This window comes from Pelmatolapia mariae, linkage group LG14, assembly GCF_036321145.2.
Source record: "Pelmatolapia mariae isolate MD_Pm_ZW linkage group LG14, Pm_UMD_F_2, whole genome shotgun sequence".
NCBI classification, from domain to species: Eukaryota; Metazoa; Chordata; class Actinopteri; order Cichliformes; family Cichlidae; genus Pelmatolapia; species Pelmatolapia mariae.
The window spans coordinates 18,881,730-18,899,094 of record NC_086239.1 but is presented as its reverse complement, the minus strand read 5'-3'; the positions used below and the strand labels follow the sequence as shown (position 1 = coordinate 18,899,094).

The 17,365-nt window shown below is 39.8% G+C and overlaps 3 protein-coding genes across 4 annotated transcripts; 2 read left to right on the top strand and 1 right to left on the bottom strand.

The window, feature by feature from the left end:
* Positions 1–383: 383 nt before the first annotated feature.
* Positions 384–4,678, top strand: zgc:114130 (uncharacterized protein LOC570332 homolog). The gene is made up of 2 exons (XM_063493641.1): positions 384–504; positions 1,653–4,678. The coding sequence occupies exons 1-2, from the start codon at positions 451–453 to the stop codon at positions 2,895–2,897; spliced, it is 1,299 nt and encodes a 432-aa protein (XP_063349711.1). The 5' UTR covers positions 384–450; the 3' UTR covers positions 2,898–4,678.
* Positions 4,679–9,757: 5,079 nt separating this feature from the next.
* On the bottom strand, positions 9,758–12,946 carry trappc6bl (trafficking protein particle complex subunit 6B, like). Its single transcript, XM_063493229.1, has 7 exons — positions 12,735–12,946; positions 12,347–12,444; positions 12,121–12,188; positions 11,910–12,027; positions 11,279–11,362; positions 11,021–11,114; positions 9,758–10,143 (listed from the first exon to the last, which is right to left on the bottom strand). The coding sequence occupies exons 2-7, from the start codon at positions 12,440–12,442 to the stop codon at positions 10,109–10,111; spliced, it is 495 nt and encodes a 164-aa protein (XP_063349299.1). The 5' UTR covers positions 12,443–12,444; positions 12,735–12,946; the 3' UTR covers positions 9,758–10,108.
* Positions 12,947–13,095: 149 nt separating this feature from the next.
* Positions 13,096–15,794, top strand: bloc1s3 (biogenesis of lysosomal organelles complex-1, subunit 3). 2 transcript variants are annotated; one of them, XM_063493414.1, is made up of 5 exons: positions 13,096–13,158; positions 13,274–13,377; positions 13,515–13,689; positions 13,965–14,065; positions 15,145–15,775. In XM_063493414.1, the coding sequence occupies exons 2-5, from the start codon at positions 13,276–13,278 to the stop codon at positions 15,328–15,330; spliced, it is 564 nt and encodes a 187-aa protein (XP_063349484.1). In that variant the 5' UTR covers positions 13,096–13,158; positions 13,274–13,275; the 3' UTR covers positions 15,331–15,775. The 2 variants fall into 2 exon arrangements, with proteins under 2 accessions (XP_063349484.1, XP_063349485.1); XM_063493415.1 differs by lacking the exon at positions 13,096–13,158 and having other exon boundaries at positions 13,292–13,399; positions 15,145–15,794.
* The last annotated feature ends 1,571 nt before the right edge of the window (positions 15,795–17,365 follow it).

The following is a 17,365-nucleotide window of genomic DNA, read 5'->3' as shown; positions in this document are numbered from 1 at the left end:
GAGAAGAGAAGAAAGAGCAGTAAAAAAAAAAAAGAACTATTAAAAAAAAGCTATGAAATACGCAAAACTAAGAAATCTAACCTATATATTGTGTAATACCCAAATCAGTGAAGCTAGGCGATAGATAATGCATATTATACAATCTTATAATCAATTTTCAACTTATAGTCAATAAATGTATTCATTTATTTATTTTTTGTATATAAGCCCTCATTCTCATCCTTCTTTAGAACCGCAGGGTGTGTAAAAACAACTTTTTGCAGAATCACAGAGGCGTGGGAGTGGCCAACAGTGGTGTTAGGTTTTAAATCCACACGTGGTCCGGGTCTTGGGCTTGTTTAGCACCCATACATAACTAGAAACTTCTGACCATCTCATGCCAGCGAGTTGCCCACGTCTATCGCGGCAGGGGCAGACGGGATCGGACGAAGGTTTTGATAGCTCAGCAAAATGCCATCTTATCCCCTGGACCAGTTTGCTGAGCTGGAAGAAATGATGTGCAAGGTAAACCAAACCCCCATAAGAGCGCAAAAGAAAGTTTAGCGGAGAGCGAAAGTTGGCTAGGTCGGAGAGATGAGGAGGGTGTTAGCCTGCTAGCTGCGCTCTTACGGAGTTTGCGGTCTCCATGTTATCTTTTCGAGTCTGCTTTGGTGGATAAAATGTGTCAGGCTTTCTCTTTTAAGACTCTTCGTCTGTCTTTTGACTGTTCTGTAACCTGAAAGTTAACTCTGACCAGACGTTAAGTTGCCAGAAAGCAAGTTGTTGTAGTCCATCGCAACTTGGGCCCATGAAATTATCGATTGATTAGCCTAGTTTGTGATTTTCTCTCAGCGCCGGTTAATTAACGTCGTTAATTATTAAAGGTCGCTGTTTTCGTGCTAATAGCTTCTTCGATAGACAGTTCGCCAGTAAAGCAGCTTATTTATACACATAACCCCAACAAGTAAATCACATAAGTCATGGCTAACAGACTAAAGTCCCCAGTTAGAGCTGTGTTGAAGTGTAGAGGTCCTAAACTTGCTCGAAGTGGAAAAAAGTTTTGTAATACTTTTGTTTGTTTGTTGTTAAAGTTAACATTCCGTATTTTATTCCGTGCACTGAATGGAAACATTCTATAGCTCGTCTTGGTTATCAGAGCAAAAACGTGTCTTGAAGTTTTTTTTGTGTTCCTTAGGTTTAGATGGACGAATCCAAAAATCAAACGGAAAGAGGGGTGACGCTACGTATTACAGATTTGAATCTCAAATATGTGAATTTGTAGTGCCAGTACAATGCAGCACAAAATAAGCATAGGGATGGATTGATGTGTCAAAAATTTATTTTGACGACATAAGTTGAAAACGTGTGCTTTTTATGTACTTGTATACAAATGCCTAGTACCTCCCCACCCCCGAAACTTGGTTCTTGATGCTTGAATCTATCAGGGCACCTGACTCAAAATATTTCCAATGAAAACATTTAACAGAAATGTGTAAATGGAGCAGAAGATGTAACCTTTAGTGTTTAGTGGTAATAACAAAAACCTCTATTAATGTCTAACTTAAATTGGCATAAACTAGTTAGCAAATGTATACGTTTTAAAATTGCTGGATATTAATAGTAGCTTGTACAGGCTAATGATGTGGGCTTTTTGTTTTGTTTTTTAAATACAGCATTTACTGAATCTCAATCTGAGGGAGCCGAACAGAACAGTGCCATCCCTAAGTCTGGCCATGAGAACACCAGGTTACATCAGCGAGCCATGTCGAAACACTTCATTTTCCCTCTCCTCCCTGTCTTGCCTGCCCACTAATGCTTCGGACAGTGCACTTCTGACCTCCAGCCAACGGGGACAGCAATCAGAGAGTGATCTACTTTCCCAGCTTGGTAATTCCATGCAGTGGGAGAAGCCAGGCTTCTTTTCCCAGCGCTCTCTCAGCATGGTAGAGACCAGTGGTGCAACAAGAGCAAGTCTAGTCTGGCCTGTGACAGGCGCAAAATCCTCCCAAAGTGACATCAGCTCCGCCACACTGAACACCAGTTCCTCCTCGTCCACCTCGTCTGTGTCTGCCTCCTCTTCGTCGTCGTCGCGCTATAAAACCGAACTGTGTCGGTCTTTCACCGAGAACGGCTTGTGCAAGTATGGGGGCAAGTGCCAGTTTGCCCATGGGCCAGAAGAGCTACGTGATCTAAACAGACATCCAAAATATAAAACTGAGCTGTGCCGTACGTTTCATACCATCGGCTTCTGCCCCTATGGGATCCGCTGTCACTTTGTTCACAACAGCGAGGAAGAAAAGAAGCTCTCGTTCTCTCGTTCTTCCTCCTCAAGCCTTCCTCAGCAGCTGCCCTCCACCTCGTCCTCCTCCCGCTCACATCGGCCACGTCTTATCCGGCAGAGTTTCAGCTTCTCTGGGTTTCCCTCAGCTCCCCACCAGGCCTTTCAGTCTGCCCTCACTCCTCATGTTTCTCTTGCCACCACCTCATTCACATGCCCACCAACGGCCTCTTCTCCTTCCTGCGCAGACATTACTGATCTTCTCTCCCATGCCTTTCTAGAAATGGACTCTGCCTTTGAGGCCTCCCCCGCTCAGCAGCACCATCCTCCCGTGGGTCCCGATCCCAGGTCTCCATTCATGCCCTCCCCTGACTCCGGCTATTCTCCGAGTGGGTTATCTCCAACGAGCTCCCCTTCCTTGCAGCAGAGTCCCAGTGCTGCGGGTGTCCTTTCAGGGCCACTTGGTGCCAGATCCCTGTCCCACACTTCTCTCTCAGACCAGGACCAGGATGGAATCAGCTCTGCTGGCTCACTCAGCGGCTCCGAATCATCTGGTGGCATTAACGAAGCTAACGGCAAACGTCTGTTAGTTTTCAGTCAGCTCTCTCTTCCTGAGGATGCCACTGGGTTCTGCCTTTAAGCTGCAGATTGCTGGAACATGTGTACATGAGTATCCATACGCAGAATATCCACTGCACACGTAGCCATACTTAAGAACACAGACCCTTAAATGCACACTCCCCGCTCACACACTGACTGACAACTAAGACATTTTTAGCATTCTGTGTGAAAAAACGACTGGGTGACCTAACACGCTGTCACACTGCACGCCACTGTCATTTGCACAAGGCACAGTGATGCTAAAACTCCAGTTTGTATGTGGCGGATTCACCAAAACAGTATATCTCAAAGCAGATGTTTTAATGGTGTCCTTAAAAACCTTTTGAAGCTTTATCAAAATGATATGCTAGGATGGCAAAGTCCAACAAAGAATTTTGTAATCACAGTGTGAATTTAATTTCCTCCTGTCAGCATACTGCGACTGATCTAAAGAATGTGAGAAAGCCAAAGACATCTGTTTGTTGCTCGTTCGTTTCAGTAAGACAAACACGATGTGACCGTATGTTTAGGAGTTCTTCCATCTAATGTACACTGTATTGTTTATGTAATGTTTATAAGCTCGTGAAGTAGTGTTTTTGTTTTTCGCCCTTCCCCCTTGTGGTTGTACCATCTGGGGGCTGTGTTTAGATCGCTGGCCTCGAATCTGAATGTTACGTTTTTAAACGATGTATACCTGTAGTGTTATTTACCAGGTCTTGTTACGTTGTTGAACCAAGATTTGCTGCTGTGTTTGGAGAGATGCGAGCATGGGGTGAGAGTCTTCTTTTAAATCAGGAGAGTAAGCTAGTGTGAGCGGAGGCGTCGCGTTTCTACGGCTACTGCAGATGGTTTTTGGGTTCTCGTGCATTATTGACAAACCTCAAGCAGTCAAATGTCAATTTGCCAAATTTAAACCACTCTGCAGCAGAGTGAAAAGTGACTCAGTCAGGAGGGCTTGGGCGCATATGGGTTCATATTGCACGGTTGGGAAAGCACAAGGTACCAGGCGCTGAATATCCACGCCGGGAGCTAGCCGATTAGTTTGATATGAAATGATGAGGTCAGAGCTTGAAGCCAGGTGACTATTTTCTGAGAAGTTGTCGTTTGTGGTGCTGAAGTGTTCGGTTGTTTTTTTTTTTGTTTTTTTTATCTTAAACACAAACATTCCCAGTAAGTTTTTGTAAAGTGAGACTCTCACTCCATGTCACTCCATCTCTCTGTTATTCAGTATTAATCTTTTTTTTTTTTTTTCTCTTTTCTGTTCATGCGTTTGTTAAGACTGAAAAGTATCCTGGTCACATGCACGCGTACTATGCTCCCAGGTCTTTTGTTTGCCTTACCAAGCTAGATTCAGCATACTGTAGGGTTAGGGGTATGTATGCTTAGTGTTTTAGAAAATGTTACTTGGCTGTTTATTGTATTGTTTTGTTTTGTTTTGTTTTTCCTGTGTTAATGATGTAGTTGGTCTATTTAAAAACAAAAAAACCTTTTTCATCAGCGTGTTTAAGGCCTGTTTAGTGGTAAAGATGATCTTTAGTAAATTAATTTCTTTAATTTATTTTTAACATATTTATAGAGGACTTTTGAGTTGTTAATGCTTGCATCAAGTTTAATATATTTTGCTTTTTTGTACTGGAAATAAAGGAGTTTGTTTTGTTTTTTTAAACTGTCTTTGTTTGGCTTCTGTTCGCCACCTGCAGGTAAAAAGTGAAGATTTTGACATTTGATGTGCAAACTGCTCTTATTGAATAATGCAGATGTTTAAAAGGAGAAAAGTGTTTTATGCTACGCTGGCGTTAATGTAGCGTTGGCAAAAAGGCTCACAGGATGTAAGGTTTTAGGTGCAGGAAGCAAGCGAGTGAGCAGGAAACCAGTGAACTGTCATTTCTGCTTTTCGTTTATCACATTTCCCCAGTGACCTGTGCCGTTGAGGTTAACCGTATCTATACAATAAAATAATTTCATTCGAGCTCTAAACCTCGTTCATGAAGCTCATCTCAAGTTTCTTTCCTTTAGATGGCTAACCTGGAAAGTATTCATACAGTAGCTTACACTACACAAGTATTCCCTATACTTCCAGGATTAAGAAGTATTCTGTGATGCAGTCTCAAGGTGAAGAGTGTGAAAGCAATACTGATGAGAGCCTTTGAAAATCCAGGAAAAGTCTTACCTTTTTATTTTCCCTACAAAGCTTAGCCTTCGCTTCTTAAAGGGAAAAGTGATACTTGTGGATTTTAAAAACTCAGTGGCTGCTGGAGTCTGAAGCGAAGTCTCGGGGTTAAAAATGAGGAAAGCACTGTGGTCTCTCGCATCTTCGAAGTTCAGGTGCAGCAGCGTGTTTCTGGCAGCAAATTTGCAAATCAAAATGGATTTAAGCGAGTTTGGCAGTGGCAGTCATGGCTGTCCCGGCCACTGTGGTCGAGGGTAATACGACAGTGGGGTGTGAATGTGGGAGTGTGGAGCAGTGCCACTAAGATTTCATGTAAAGATGAGATGTCTTTGGTAAGATTAAACCCCAAACAAATCTTCAGTTTCCACTTATTTCCTTTCTGCCTTCCCTGATTCCATCCCTCACTTTGTGGTTATTTACATCCCCCTTCCTTTTCACCTCCTGCCCCCTGTATACCAGTATAATTGGGGTGCAATGCAACAGTTCCTGATATGAGACAATCTGGCGAAAACACTTTACGCAAAGGCAGGCTTGATTAAAAAAATTTAAATTAAAATATGATTTCAGGGCTTAAGTCGCATACTCACCCCTGATACTCAAGGAATCTCTCTGTTATGCACACACACAAGGGCTATTATCTTGTCACTTAACATGAGATGGGCCGGCTGTCTGGTAGTGGCCATGAAGGGTTTAAAGGCATGCATTTGCTCTGTGTGTGTGTGTGTGTGTGTGTGTGTGTGTGTGTAGGCATTGTGTCCTATAGATATTCTCCCAGTTGCCCTGTGGGACATAGGAAAGACAGGCAGATGGCTGTATTCAGGTCCACCGCGGGTCAACATATGGCCGTGAGAGACGAAGTTTGTGTTTGTGTGTGCGAGAGTCTTACTCATACCATGCTTGAGTGGAGGAAGTTGAATGCACTGGTGTGACGACAGAAAAGTGATAAAAGGGGAAGAAGAAAAGTGGAGATGAAGAAAATAAAGGGAGGGCAGTATGAGAGGATGAAAGCGGGTGTCATCCTGTGAGATTATACAGGTTAAAAGCAGCAACATACGTTTTTAGGTTGCTCCGAGGAAGTAAAACGCGGCCTTTTGAGTTTGTGAGACGTAATGATGATTAATAAAAACAGAAAAAAATACCTTCACACTTCTTTGTGGACGCATGGAAGTGACACAGCTTACTTAGATTGCTTTGAACCATATTTGACTTTGAATCAATACATAGTACACATTTTAGGGGGTTAAACACGGATTTTAAATTGCAGCTGGTGATTTTTTAGTTTTCTTCTACTTATTTCAGATGAACTGAAACAAACAGGTTCTCTCGCAGCTTCTCACACAACAAAAGACTTCAGTCGGTTCGTGTGGACAGTGTAGCTGAATTGTAGCAAGTCATCAGTTTAGAAATACGAATGCTGGTTTAACTTGCACACCCCCCAACACCTCCTTTCTTTTCTCCAGCCATGAACACACCCCCTCCTTTTCTTCCGCTCGCATTCACCACTCTTCTTTGTGACCGCATTTGGTGACATTGTGATGCGAGGTAGAGCAGGAGGAAGGGAGGCCAAGCTGTGTGGCACGGCACAAAACGGCTGTTGCTCACCGTCCTGAGAGCCAGTCTCAGATTCCCTCACTCCTTATTGTTTCAGGCATTTATGTACAGACGCAAGGTACTTCTCTCACGCTCACTCTTTCCTCTCCTCATCATCACGCCCCCTCCATCTTTCTCTTTTCTGCCTCCCTCGGCCTCTAATAAACTTCTCCTTTCCACTTTTCATCTCCCTTCAGCCTCCTGTTGAGGCTCTTCATTCTCTCCATCTAATTTTCCTAAAGCCCACTCTCTCAGTCTCCTTCAACTTTCTACAATTCGACCCCCTCCTAGTCTTTTTTTCTCTAATCCATCCTTCTGCTCCCCCCCCCCCCCCCCCCCTTCTTTCCACATGGGATTTGGACTAAGTGTTTAATGAGTTGCAACAAATAGGCAAAAGAGTGGGCAGTAGGCAGATGCTACACATTTATGCAGACATCTAACTCAATGTCTGTTTTTTTTCTTTCACGTCCAGCCCTTCACTCAGGTTGCTATTACCTAAGATGCACAGCAAGGGTCGAAAGGCAGCATACTTATAAGCAGGGACCTTATTTAGCTTTTTATTTTTTGGAATTTTAAGCTCATTCAAGTACCCTTATCTTTAGGGCCTCCAAAATAAGAAGATAACCCAGTTACAAGTGCCAAAGATAACAGAGTCAAGAACATACGCTCACTGGCCAACTCATTAGTTACACCTTATTAGTACTGGGTTACACCCCCGTTAGCCTTAACTCTTAATGGCATAGATTCAGGAAGGTGGTGAAAACATTCCAGAGAGTTCACTGCATGTTGACATGATAGCATCACACCGCTGCTGCAGATGTGCACATTCATTATATAAATCTCTTGTCCTAACACATCCCAAAGGTGCTCTATTGGTTTGAAATCTGGGCAATGTGGAGGCCATTTGAGTACAATTTGAGTTTAAGATGATTTAAACATCTTAACATTACTACGCTACAAACACACTGAACCAATAATACAAGGCAGGATGGATCCATGCTTTCGTGCCAAATTTCAGCACTACCATCTAAATGTTAGAGCAGAAACTGAGATATTTTTCCAGTTATCTATGTTCAAATTATGTGAGCCTGTGTAAATTGTAGCCTCAGTTTCCTGTTCTTATTTGTTAGAAGGCTTTACACCACGTGCTTTTAAAGAGGCTTTTATATTATACATAAATATCATATATACATATACATGCATTTATAAGAACCATGCCACATTCAAAGTCATTCACCTTTTCTCTCCATGCTGATGCTCAGTTTAAACTACACCAGGTCATCCTGACTATTTCTGCATGTCTGACTGCATGAAATTGCTTCCATGCGTTCATGAGCAGTTCAACAGTTTGCCCAAAGAAGTGACCAGTGGGTGTATACACAAAAGTATAAGGGTCAGTGGGTTAGTCATGTTTCTGCCATACACTACTTACTGCTTTCTCATATTCCTAATTCCAGCCTTGAAGTTGTCAGTCACAGTATGAGCTATTGTGTTAAACATTCAGTAACTGAAGCTAATTTCTTTATGTATAGTAAATTGTTAAATTAAAAATATATATATCCATGGGTAATAACTGCTGTCACAGCAGTATGAACAGTTGTGGAAATTAGAATCAACACTACAACTTCTGAGAGCCCAAGCTTGAGCCAGACACACTGAAGGGAAACAAAGTTGTATGTAAAGACCTTTATTGAGTAATATTTTCCCACCAAAGGCAGTGAAATACTGGAACACAACAGGAGGTATTTTCCTTAGATTAGAGACAGAAACAGAACCAGATGAAAACCACAACATGTGCAATAATGTCAGTGTTGCGCCATATCAAAAACTGTACCAAATTGTGTTTTGACCGACCTTGGGCGAGTATACGCAAACAAGACTTCAAGTTAAGGTTGATCTTTTTGTTATTAAAAGTATACACTAATCTTGATGCTTAAGAAATAGAGCAGAGTAAACCTGCTACCTATCTTTTTCTTTTACCTTTCACATGAAAAAGCCTTGATATAAGCTGTAATTGTTGACTTCAAGTCTTATTTTTTTTTTAAATAGAAAAAAACATTTGAACATTTCCATCATAAATTTAAAAAAACAAAAAAAGCACTAAATTTATGTATAGGTCAGGTATCATGGAATAATTACACCAATGTTATTTGAAGAACTGATGAAAGTAACTGTGATGACCTCAACACTTGGGGGGGGGGGGGGGGTCTGCATAGCTAAATCTGAAGAAATTACTTGAAAAAGACAGAACAGACAACAAGATTCTGGACATACCTCAACAACACGGTGAATCTAAACTCATAAAGTATCAGACATATTGTGATAACAGCTGTATGTGTCCCCCTAGTGGCAGTAACAGTAACAGCCTTTCCCAGAGAAGTGATAATTTTATGGTCTTACATTTCATGTTTAACAAACCTTGTTTTGTTGTTTTCTTGTCACAGCATTTTAAATCCATTCAACAAAGCGGTTTCGTTGGGAAAAAAAAAGAATAAATAACAAATATTATCCATTTACAGCCTGACAACTAATTAATTGTAACCTTAACATGTTTTACAGCTTACTTACTAAATGCCAGGAAAAATGTCACATTTAAATATCAATGCTCTAACAAGAGAAGCCACATCCATCATGATGAAAAATAACATAGAAATACATTCAAGTCTACTCAACTCTTAAATGTGAGACCACTAAATAGAACAACAAATAAGCTTGTATCATTCCACTTGGAAAAATTGTACAAATTATTGTTATAGAAACTTATTACATTCACATAACTTGAAGAAACTCAAATATTTCTACCAGTGTATTATTCTAGATTTGCATTTTGCCTTAGAAAAAGTCTAAGTGATCCCCATTACTACATGAAAGACTTCTCTCCTGAAGTCAGTTTGCTAAAAACCAGAGCGAAGCACCAGGAATTGGATACAGCTTTTTCTGTGAAGAACAGTAAGCACTGAATAATGAATGCAATGAGCCAGGTGTAATGATTTACAAAGGTTCATTAGCCACCAATGGAATGGATGCTGAAAAAGATTGCATTAAATGCCATCCACAAAGATGTCTTCTCTTCACTTATGCTGATTGTTCTCCTGTAGTATTTTTGTTTTTTAAACTTTTTCCAATTTTCAGACTAAGCACTGCAACACATTACAAAGAATACATATCCTGTTAATAACTACACATTCACTTTAACTTCATAGTATTCAGTTGACAGCCAGTGCTTCTTCATAAAACTAGCAGATAAAAAAATAACTTGAGTTGAGAATGTAAAATAAGCAAAAACCTTCAAAACCAGAATCAGTATCCAAAAGGATTTATATTTGAGTCCTGGCTACCTCTTTTTACCAATCAGTTGTACCTGGCGGTCAGCAGAACGTCAGCAGTCCTGCTGGACCCTTTTGTGGATGTTTGATTCGCTTTATGGCTTCACTCATCGGTGGGAAAACAGGAACCATTATTTTCTCTTTTGGCACCATGTGGGCAGAACATTAGGGCAACTTCTGGATGACCACCTGAAACTTGCCTGAGAAGATAAAAATGCATAAAATATTATCCATCTGTACTGTCCTTTAAGGTACAGGACTATGCAAAAGTCTTGAGCCACTCCTCATTTTTTTATATTTTCCTTCCAATTAGACAGACTTTCTTGTAATCTTTTGAAGTTGTCTTGCACAATAGTTCCCCCAGGTTTTCTCAAGGTCTTACAAAGGAATGTTTTTTGTTTGTTAAGCTACTTAAAAGTGACCTGTGACTCATTCAAGCATAAAAATAGCACCTAACTCAACAGATGATTCTGTGTTGTGTCTACACATAACAGCTTAGGAAAGACTTGAAATTGTATCATTTGACACTCTGTTACTAGCAGCCTGTCGTAAAAACTCAATTTAATCCAGTTTCTTTGGCTTAATCTACAAAAAAGTGTTCAAAATAACACAGTTTGACATAAAAAAAATAATAATATTTTTTTTTAATTCACACATCACCAGCTGGTAGTATCTCCCCCCTTGAGTTTTGAATGTCTTTCAAGAAGCCTGGAGAACTATTCCTGGAGACTACTTACATAAAGAAATTACAAGCAAGCTTGCCTAAAAGAGTTGGTCATACCAAACTTGGACTTTGCTATTGCACAAACTGTATTTTCGCTTTATACATTTTATTTCCATGTATGTTTGCACATGTTTTGCTGCAGCTATTTCCCATTTTCCAAGCAAAATATGAAGAAACGAGGGGTAGCTCAAGACTAGAACTGCTAGTTATGTGTACATTATAAATCTAATTAAACCAGACCTAACAGAACCTCACAAGTACAGTAACAATGGTTTGACTAAAAGGCAATAAGCATGTTAGTCTGACTAACTTTTCCTTACAGTAAAATAATTATGTTTTCACAAAGCACTTACAGGATGGCATGACAGAGACCTCAGCTGTTACCACACTCTCCAAACCCAGGTTAGATAGGGCTCCTCTCACCACACCACATGAAAAAGCAAGGTACTGAGATACACACACACGCACAAATTAGTCTCTATTGCATTATGACATTCAGGTTTTGTTGGCTGTATGCCAAAATACAAACCCTTAAGCACCTAGTTATACTTGTTCTATATGCAGTCTTTAGGAATGCAGGAACATGAGTGTGTCTGTGACTCTATTCTAACCTTAGGAGCCTGATCAAGGTACTGCTTTCCATTGGACAGCTGGGTCAGCAAATTAAACTTGTTATCCTGCAGAACATAGGTCCCCTGGCGTGGAAAAAAACAAGACATCATATTAAAAGAAAACACATTTTAACCAGCAACACATGTGACTGTATTTCCTGATTGCTGGGAAATGTTCCTAAGATTTAAGAGTTCAAATTAACATCCATATGAATACAAGGACCCAACAGAATACTGCACTGAAACAAAATGTTCAATGCTTAAGGTTTTAAAGTTGCAACAATAGCGAATAGGCATGAAAGTAAAAGATACATAATTTTTCAGAGAAAGAAATCCATTTAATCCTTTGTTAACTCTCAAGCGCTTTTGTTTATTTATAAGAAAAATCAACAGGACATGTTTAAGTCAACTTTGACACTAAACCTTTTAGTGAAGTTTATGTTCTTCATCACAGTAATCATCCACTACAAACAGTGATGCATTGCAAAGTCTCTGTTTCACAAGAGATCAAATTTCCTGTTGTGAAGGCCAAAAACGTCTGTTACAGGATATATAACTGGAGCTGAACAAACACTACACAAAACCTACTTACTAATTTGGTAGTAACATACTGCATAGTGTAAAATTTTACCTGATGATTTGTTCTGAGGTTGTCCACCTGTCTCCTAAACACCTTAGTCCAGAAGTCTTTACAGATAAATTTCATTATATCCAATTCATCCTTAAAGCTGGGAGAGTCCCTGGTCAACCTAGAAAGAGCAAACAAGTGATGAGACGCTCAATATAAAGGAAGACTCCACTTAACTCAGCATTTACTGCACTACAGTACATGTGTGACTTACCTCTCAATAAGTCCTTGTCCCACTCTGAAGCCCATACCTTCCAGGACAGAAACACAGACTGCTCTGTCCTAAAAAGATGAAATGCAAGCGATTAATTTGAACAGTATATCACGTAAAACTGTGAACATGATGTCACAATATTATAATATAAGGGGGAGCTGTGTTCTAAAACCGTAATAAAAAAATGGTTTTACTACATGACATTATTGGCAACTCCTTAACACACCTTGTTGTCCATGGTTCCTTTGCTGGATTGCTGCTCCTTGTAAACATGTGACACGATCTCCATGTGGAGAAATTCAAACAGAGTCTCGTCTGCCATCCCTGGTGAACACACAATAGTGACAGTCTGGTGGCTTAGATGTGCTCCAACAGACAAAACCAGCAGTAAATATGAAAAAAACGAAAATACCGAGCAGCAGCTTAACGGAAGCTAAGATGGTTAGCGCCAAACAGCTAGTACAGTTCGCTAACAATGCCCCCCACGCTAAAAATAACTATTTTTTTATTACCCCCGTATATGGAAAGTTCTGGAGAAGGAGGTATCATATTAACGTATGTCATATATTTCTTTAATCTAAATTAAACCCGCTGAAACTGTAAATTGACAGTACCTGTAAAGTGACTGTAGCACACGAAGTCTGCTTCCTGGTTGGCGCTCGATATATCGGTCAGCTCATTCCTTAAGTTGTGCACACGCGGAGTTAGCAGGAGTTTCTAACCTAAAACTGGTAACATGGAGAAAACACATGAATTTCATGTGCCACAACCACCAAAGTTGTGTGATAAAATTGTTATTAAGAAAATAAAACAGTTGTTTTCGTGTAATATGCAATAACAAACGTCCAGCTTCTCCGAAAGCCATTACCAGCCGGCGCTAAATTTCGACGTACGCCGGTGTAATGTACAAACAGACTCGTGAGCGCTAGCATCCTATTGTGGGATGAAACGTCATGTCTTGAATGTCCAATAGGCATGAAACGTCCGTTGCTACTTCCTTGTTGCTCATGTGATTTGTGTTTTGGTCTTTCAGGGAAGGTTTGTGACTTTTATTTTCATTTCAATGAAGTCTACATTATATAAGACACATTTAATGGTATTGCTATCTCTAGATGAATAAACCTGAAGTAAGATGTTGTTTATGTTTTCGTAGTCATGGCCGGCAGGTACCCGATAGTGGTCCAGGGCGAAGCGTCTGAAACAGACTCCGATGATGAAGTCTACATCACCTCTCTGACTCCCTCGGTCGGAGCCAAGGTTGTCCTGCATGCGTTATCCTGTATGCGTGGTTTTGAGAGTGATTTATGCACTTCAGCCAGTGACTTAAAATTTAGATTCAGCCATGAATCTACATTTTAATTTATTTTTTGTATCTTTTTTATGGATGCTTTCAGGTTCCAGGGGAGGCGTCTGAAACGGACAGCGAGGGCGAGCCGGAGCAGGCTCCTGGGAGCCATGACAGCGCTCAGATATTAAAGAGAGACCTCCCTCCTCTAATTGTAGTTAGAGACCACCCTGACATGCACTCCATAGTGGAAGACAGACCGAGCCCCTCACACAGGCCACACGGTAAAGATGAATAAAAACTCCAGTCCTTATTGTGTGAAAGTACGGCCAACCCAATCCAAGACTATACATACTAGTCTTTTCTTACTAGTTAACAATTTCAAGGTTGTCTCATATGTATCAGCTTTGTTTTAACAACACTGAGATGTGTTTGACAGTTTTGAGAGGATTTGGAAGTGGGCCTTTACAGTGTCTCGTCACAAATACATTTTAAATGTGAACTTAAAGACCAATCTAGTTTTGCTCTGAGTAACTTCAGCACATAATTCTGTTTTCAGGTGAGACCCTGTTACAACAAAAGCTGCAGGAGTCTAACAGCCGACTGTATTCTGATGTGGGACAGACACTACGACAAGTCTATGGCAGTGCCAGCAGGGAGGTAGGTTGATATTTAGATATACAAATTGCATAGCTATACAGCATGCAGTCTATATTATATTACAGCTGCAGTGTTTCAATCAGAATACCTTAATAATCCCAGGGGGGAAATATAAATGTGAAAGACAGAAAATAGAATAACAATAACAAAAATAAGTAAAACTGCATTTTTCAAATATTCCAAAGATCAAATAATGCTATATACAGTTTACAGAAGACACTAGAAGTGAAACTAGTCCAAATCTCATAAGGAAAAGTTATGAAGGATGATGATCACAAGTTGAACTGACGTCCTATGGAGTTCTGTGGTGCATAATGCTTAAAAGTGTATTTTACTGAACATGCTCCTGTGACTCTTCAAGCGCGATATGTAGAGGGTGTTAAAAGACTGTCCATTATTGACTTTAACTTGGCCAGCCCTCCTGTTTTCTAAAACCTGTATCAGAGAGTCTCCACACTCAGAACATTACTCTCTTGGCGGATCCATTTATTGAGTCCGTCATTATCCGCTACCCTCAAACCGATTCTGCATCACACCACAGAATAGAGCATGTCACTGGCCACCACAGACTTATAAAATATCCTGAGCTTTGTCCAGTAGATGTTAAAGGGCCTCAATCGTCTGAGAAAATAGAGATGGGAGAAGCCTTCCTTATAGATGGCTTCTGTCCGATTAATTGACAATGTGAGCGCCGTGGTGTTGGTCTTCCTCTACTGTTTCGACACAGACCCTATGAATGGGAATAGGGTTGTTTGCAAAGGTAAGTTGCAGATGGTTTTGCTTACACGACGTCACAAGGTTGTTCAGTTCTGTACTCTTCCTCATTGCCGTCTATTACCCATACATCCTACTACTGTAGAGTTATCAGAAAATTTCTGAAGGTAGTAGATGTCTGTGAAGTAGGGCGAAGAGAAAGGGAGAGAGGACGGTCTCCCGTGGATACTACAGTGATACTTCAAATGATAAAAAGTAGAACAGATGTAAATATTTTGTCTGACTAGTAGCTAACTAGCTGTTTAAATAGATGCTGCAAATTCAGAATATTAAGTTATCTGGCTTTTTCTTTTTTTATGTTAAAGGTGCGCAGTGCAACATCACAGCTGAATGCATCGCAGAGCGCCATCATCAACGCGTCCCACAGCATCAGATTAATCCTGGACGACCTGAAGGCTGTTTCTGAAAAGATTGACATCATCACCAGCTATCAGATATTGCCTGATATAAACATTAATCATTTAAATAATTATACTGCTCCTGCACCTTAAATTGTTTTTTTCAAAACAAACATATTGTGATGTTTGATCATTGTTATGGGTATATTTTCTCCGAATACCAGAGTGAGCTGGACAAAATAACACGTTGGCTTCTTTATCTAAAAATGCAGTACGTGTACACACATGGATTTAACAATCACACACTACACCTGTTCTAATGCTAGCCGTCCTCGTTAATGGAGTTACGATAGTTCTGTCATTTCTTGATTTGCAGAGTTACACTTGGATTTATATTTTACATAGAACTGGAGATGATCCACTTGTTCCCTCCAACACTGTTTTTATGTCACTATTTGATGATTTTTTTATGAGGCACATCCTGTTCTTTCCCTGCTGTTTGCCAGTCCTCTGTGATGGGTCAAAGAAGTAGGCTTGCAGCTATAAATAAAAATTTGGGTTATTTCTTCCTGTGTATATAAAAAATGAATATTTGCTTCAAAAAATAAATGCAAATATACACCAGAATACTGCTCGGTTGGTGTGCAAAGACAAATTTATTTGCAAAAATCAGTTTACAAAACCACATCAAACAAGCAGGAAACATCCATACAGTATAAAAGCAATGTTCTTTGATCCTGTTGATTTTATAATAATTGCAGTGTAATTATTGTCTACAATTCTTAATGAGTCTGGAAATGAAGTGGTGACATTGCAGACACAATTTGCAAAGAAAGATCGAACGCTGAACATCTGCCATTACAGTGATTGCCAGTAAATTATTCTCCTTAATATCAACAATGTAACACAAACATTATCAAAAAACAGGACTCTTGCAATAGGCTGTAAATCCTTCTGTTCGGTGTGTTTGTAGTTGCGTCAGACAGGGGTGTAGATGTACACTAACACCACAACCAGCAGGTTGAGCACTGTGCCCACGATGCCCACAAGGCCGAGCAGGTGATCAGGGTCAACCTTGCATCTTACTGACTGATGATTTGCACATACAAGATCGTCCGACACCTGAAAGACAGAGGTGTACAGTAAAGTGAGTCGCCGCTGTGCAGAATGGAAACAGAGTAGGGAAAGCACAGGTATGTGTGGGGTTTTTATGTTTAATATATTTACTGCTATTAGTCAGTTGACTGTATTGAAGAGGATTTATGAATGGGGTTATATATAAAATAAACACATGATCTGTAAGTATTTTTTTTATCACTCTGCATTATTGTACCCACATTATCATTAATATAGTCCTTTTTTTAAAATGTTTATAAAATTGTGATATATTTGTTATATTTGTTAGAACTTAAGCCGCCCTCTTGGCCAGATCTCTCTTGAAAAACACACTTTTAATCTTAAAGAGACTTTTTACCCAGATAAATAAAAGATATAAAAGTCACTTTGCCAAAAACTGATTGCAGCTTCTACTTTGTGTTTGGAATGTTCTCTCTGGCTCAATCATCATTAATAAGAGATATGTTTGACTTATTTTTGACAGATTGTAGGCCATCTATCTATAGAATAGAATCTACCAGTAAGGGTCTTATACTATGAGATAGCGCAGGAATTTACATATTTACAACAGTTATAAAAAACAAAGAATGAAAAAATAAAGTTACTTAAAAACAGTAAAAAAAAAAAAAAAAAAAGAACTAGCACTGTAAGAGAGAAGTGCAAATTGAATAATAAATAATTTGTACACTATAAATCTATGAAAAACAGCTCCATGAAGGTATAATACAAAATTATGTTTGGGATCCAATGCTTGACAGCTGTTCACCAATCAGAGTGAAGAGTTCTTATACAGCTTTATAGAGAACAGCAGGAATGATTTCCTGAAGCATTCATTATGGCAGCGAGGTTGAAAAAGCCTGAGGGGGGAGTAGGAGCTCTTCTGCCTCAGAAGTCTGGACTTAGATTTAAATATACCCAAAATGTAACACTTTAAATTCCTGCACTAATTTCTGGTCAATTTTATGGCGCAACACCTGCACAGCTGATAGAGCTGAGCTGTATTTATTTTACCTTCTTCTCCCACAACGAAAAGTCAAGATTTCTATTGGATGTGACATATATCAGCCACCAG

Bases quoted from the DNA above. Each gene is read 5' to 3' on its own strand.
- trappc6bl (XM_063493229.1), bottom strand. From the start codon at position 12,442: ATGGCAGACGAGACTCTGTTTGAATTTCTCCACATGGAGATCGTGTCA. The intron at 12,189-12,346 runs GTGTGTTAAGGA...TCATCTTTTTAG, and splicing joins AAGGAACCATGGACAACAAG to GACAGAGCAGTCTGTGTTTC. The intron at 12,028-12,120 runs GTAAGTCACACA...TGCTCTTTCTAG, and splicing joins GGACAAGGACTTATTGAGAG to GTTGACCAGGGACTCTCCCA.
- zgc:114130 (XM_063493641.1), top strand. From the start codon at position 451: ATGCCATCTTATCCCCTGGACCAGTTTGCTGAGCTGGAAGAAATGATG. The intron at 505-1,652 runs GTAAACCAAACC...TTTTAAATACAG, and splicing joins TGGAAGAAATGATGTGCAAG to CATTTACTGAATCTCAATCT.
- bloc1s3 (XM_063493414.1), top strand. From the start codon at position 13,276: ATGGCCGGCAGGTACCCGATAGTGGTCCAGGGCGAAGCGTCTGAAACA. The intron at 13,378-13,514 runs GTTGTCCTGCAT...GGATGCTTTCAG, and splicing joins CTCCCTCGGTCGGAGCCAAG to GTTCCAGGGGAGGCGTCTGA. The intron at 13,690-13,964 runs GTAAAGATGAAT...TTCTGTTTTCAG, and splicing joins CCCCTCACACAGGCCACACG to GTGAGACCCTGTTACAACAA.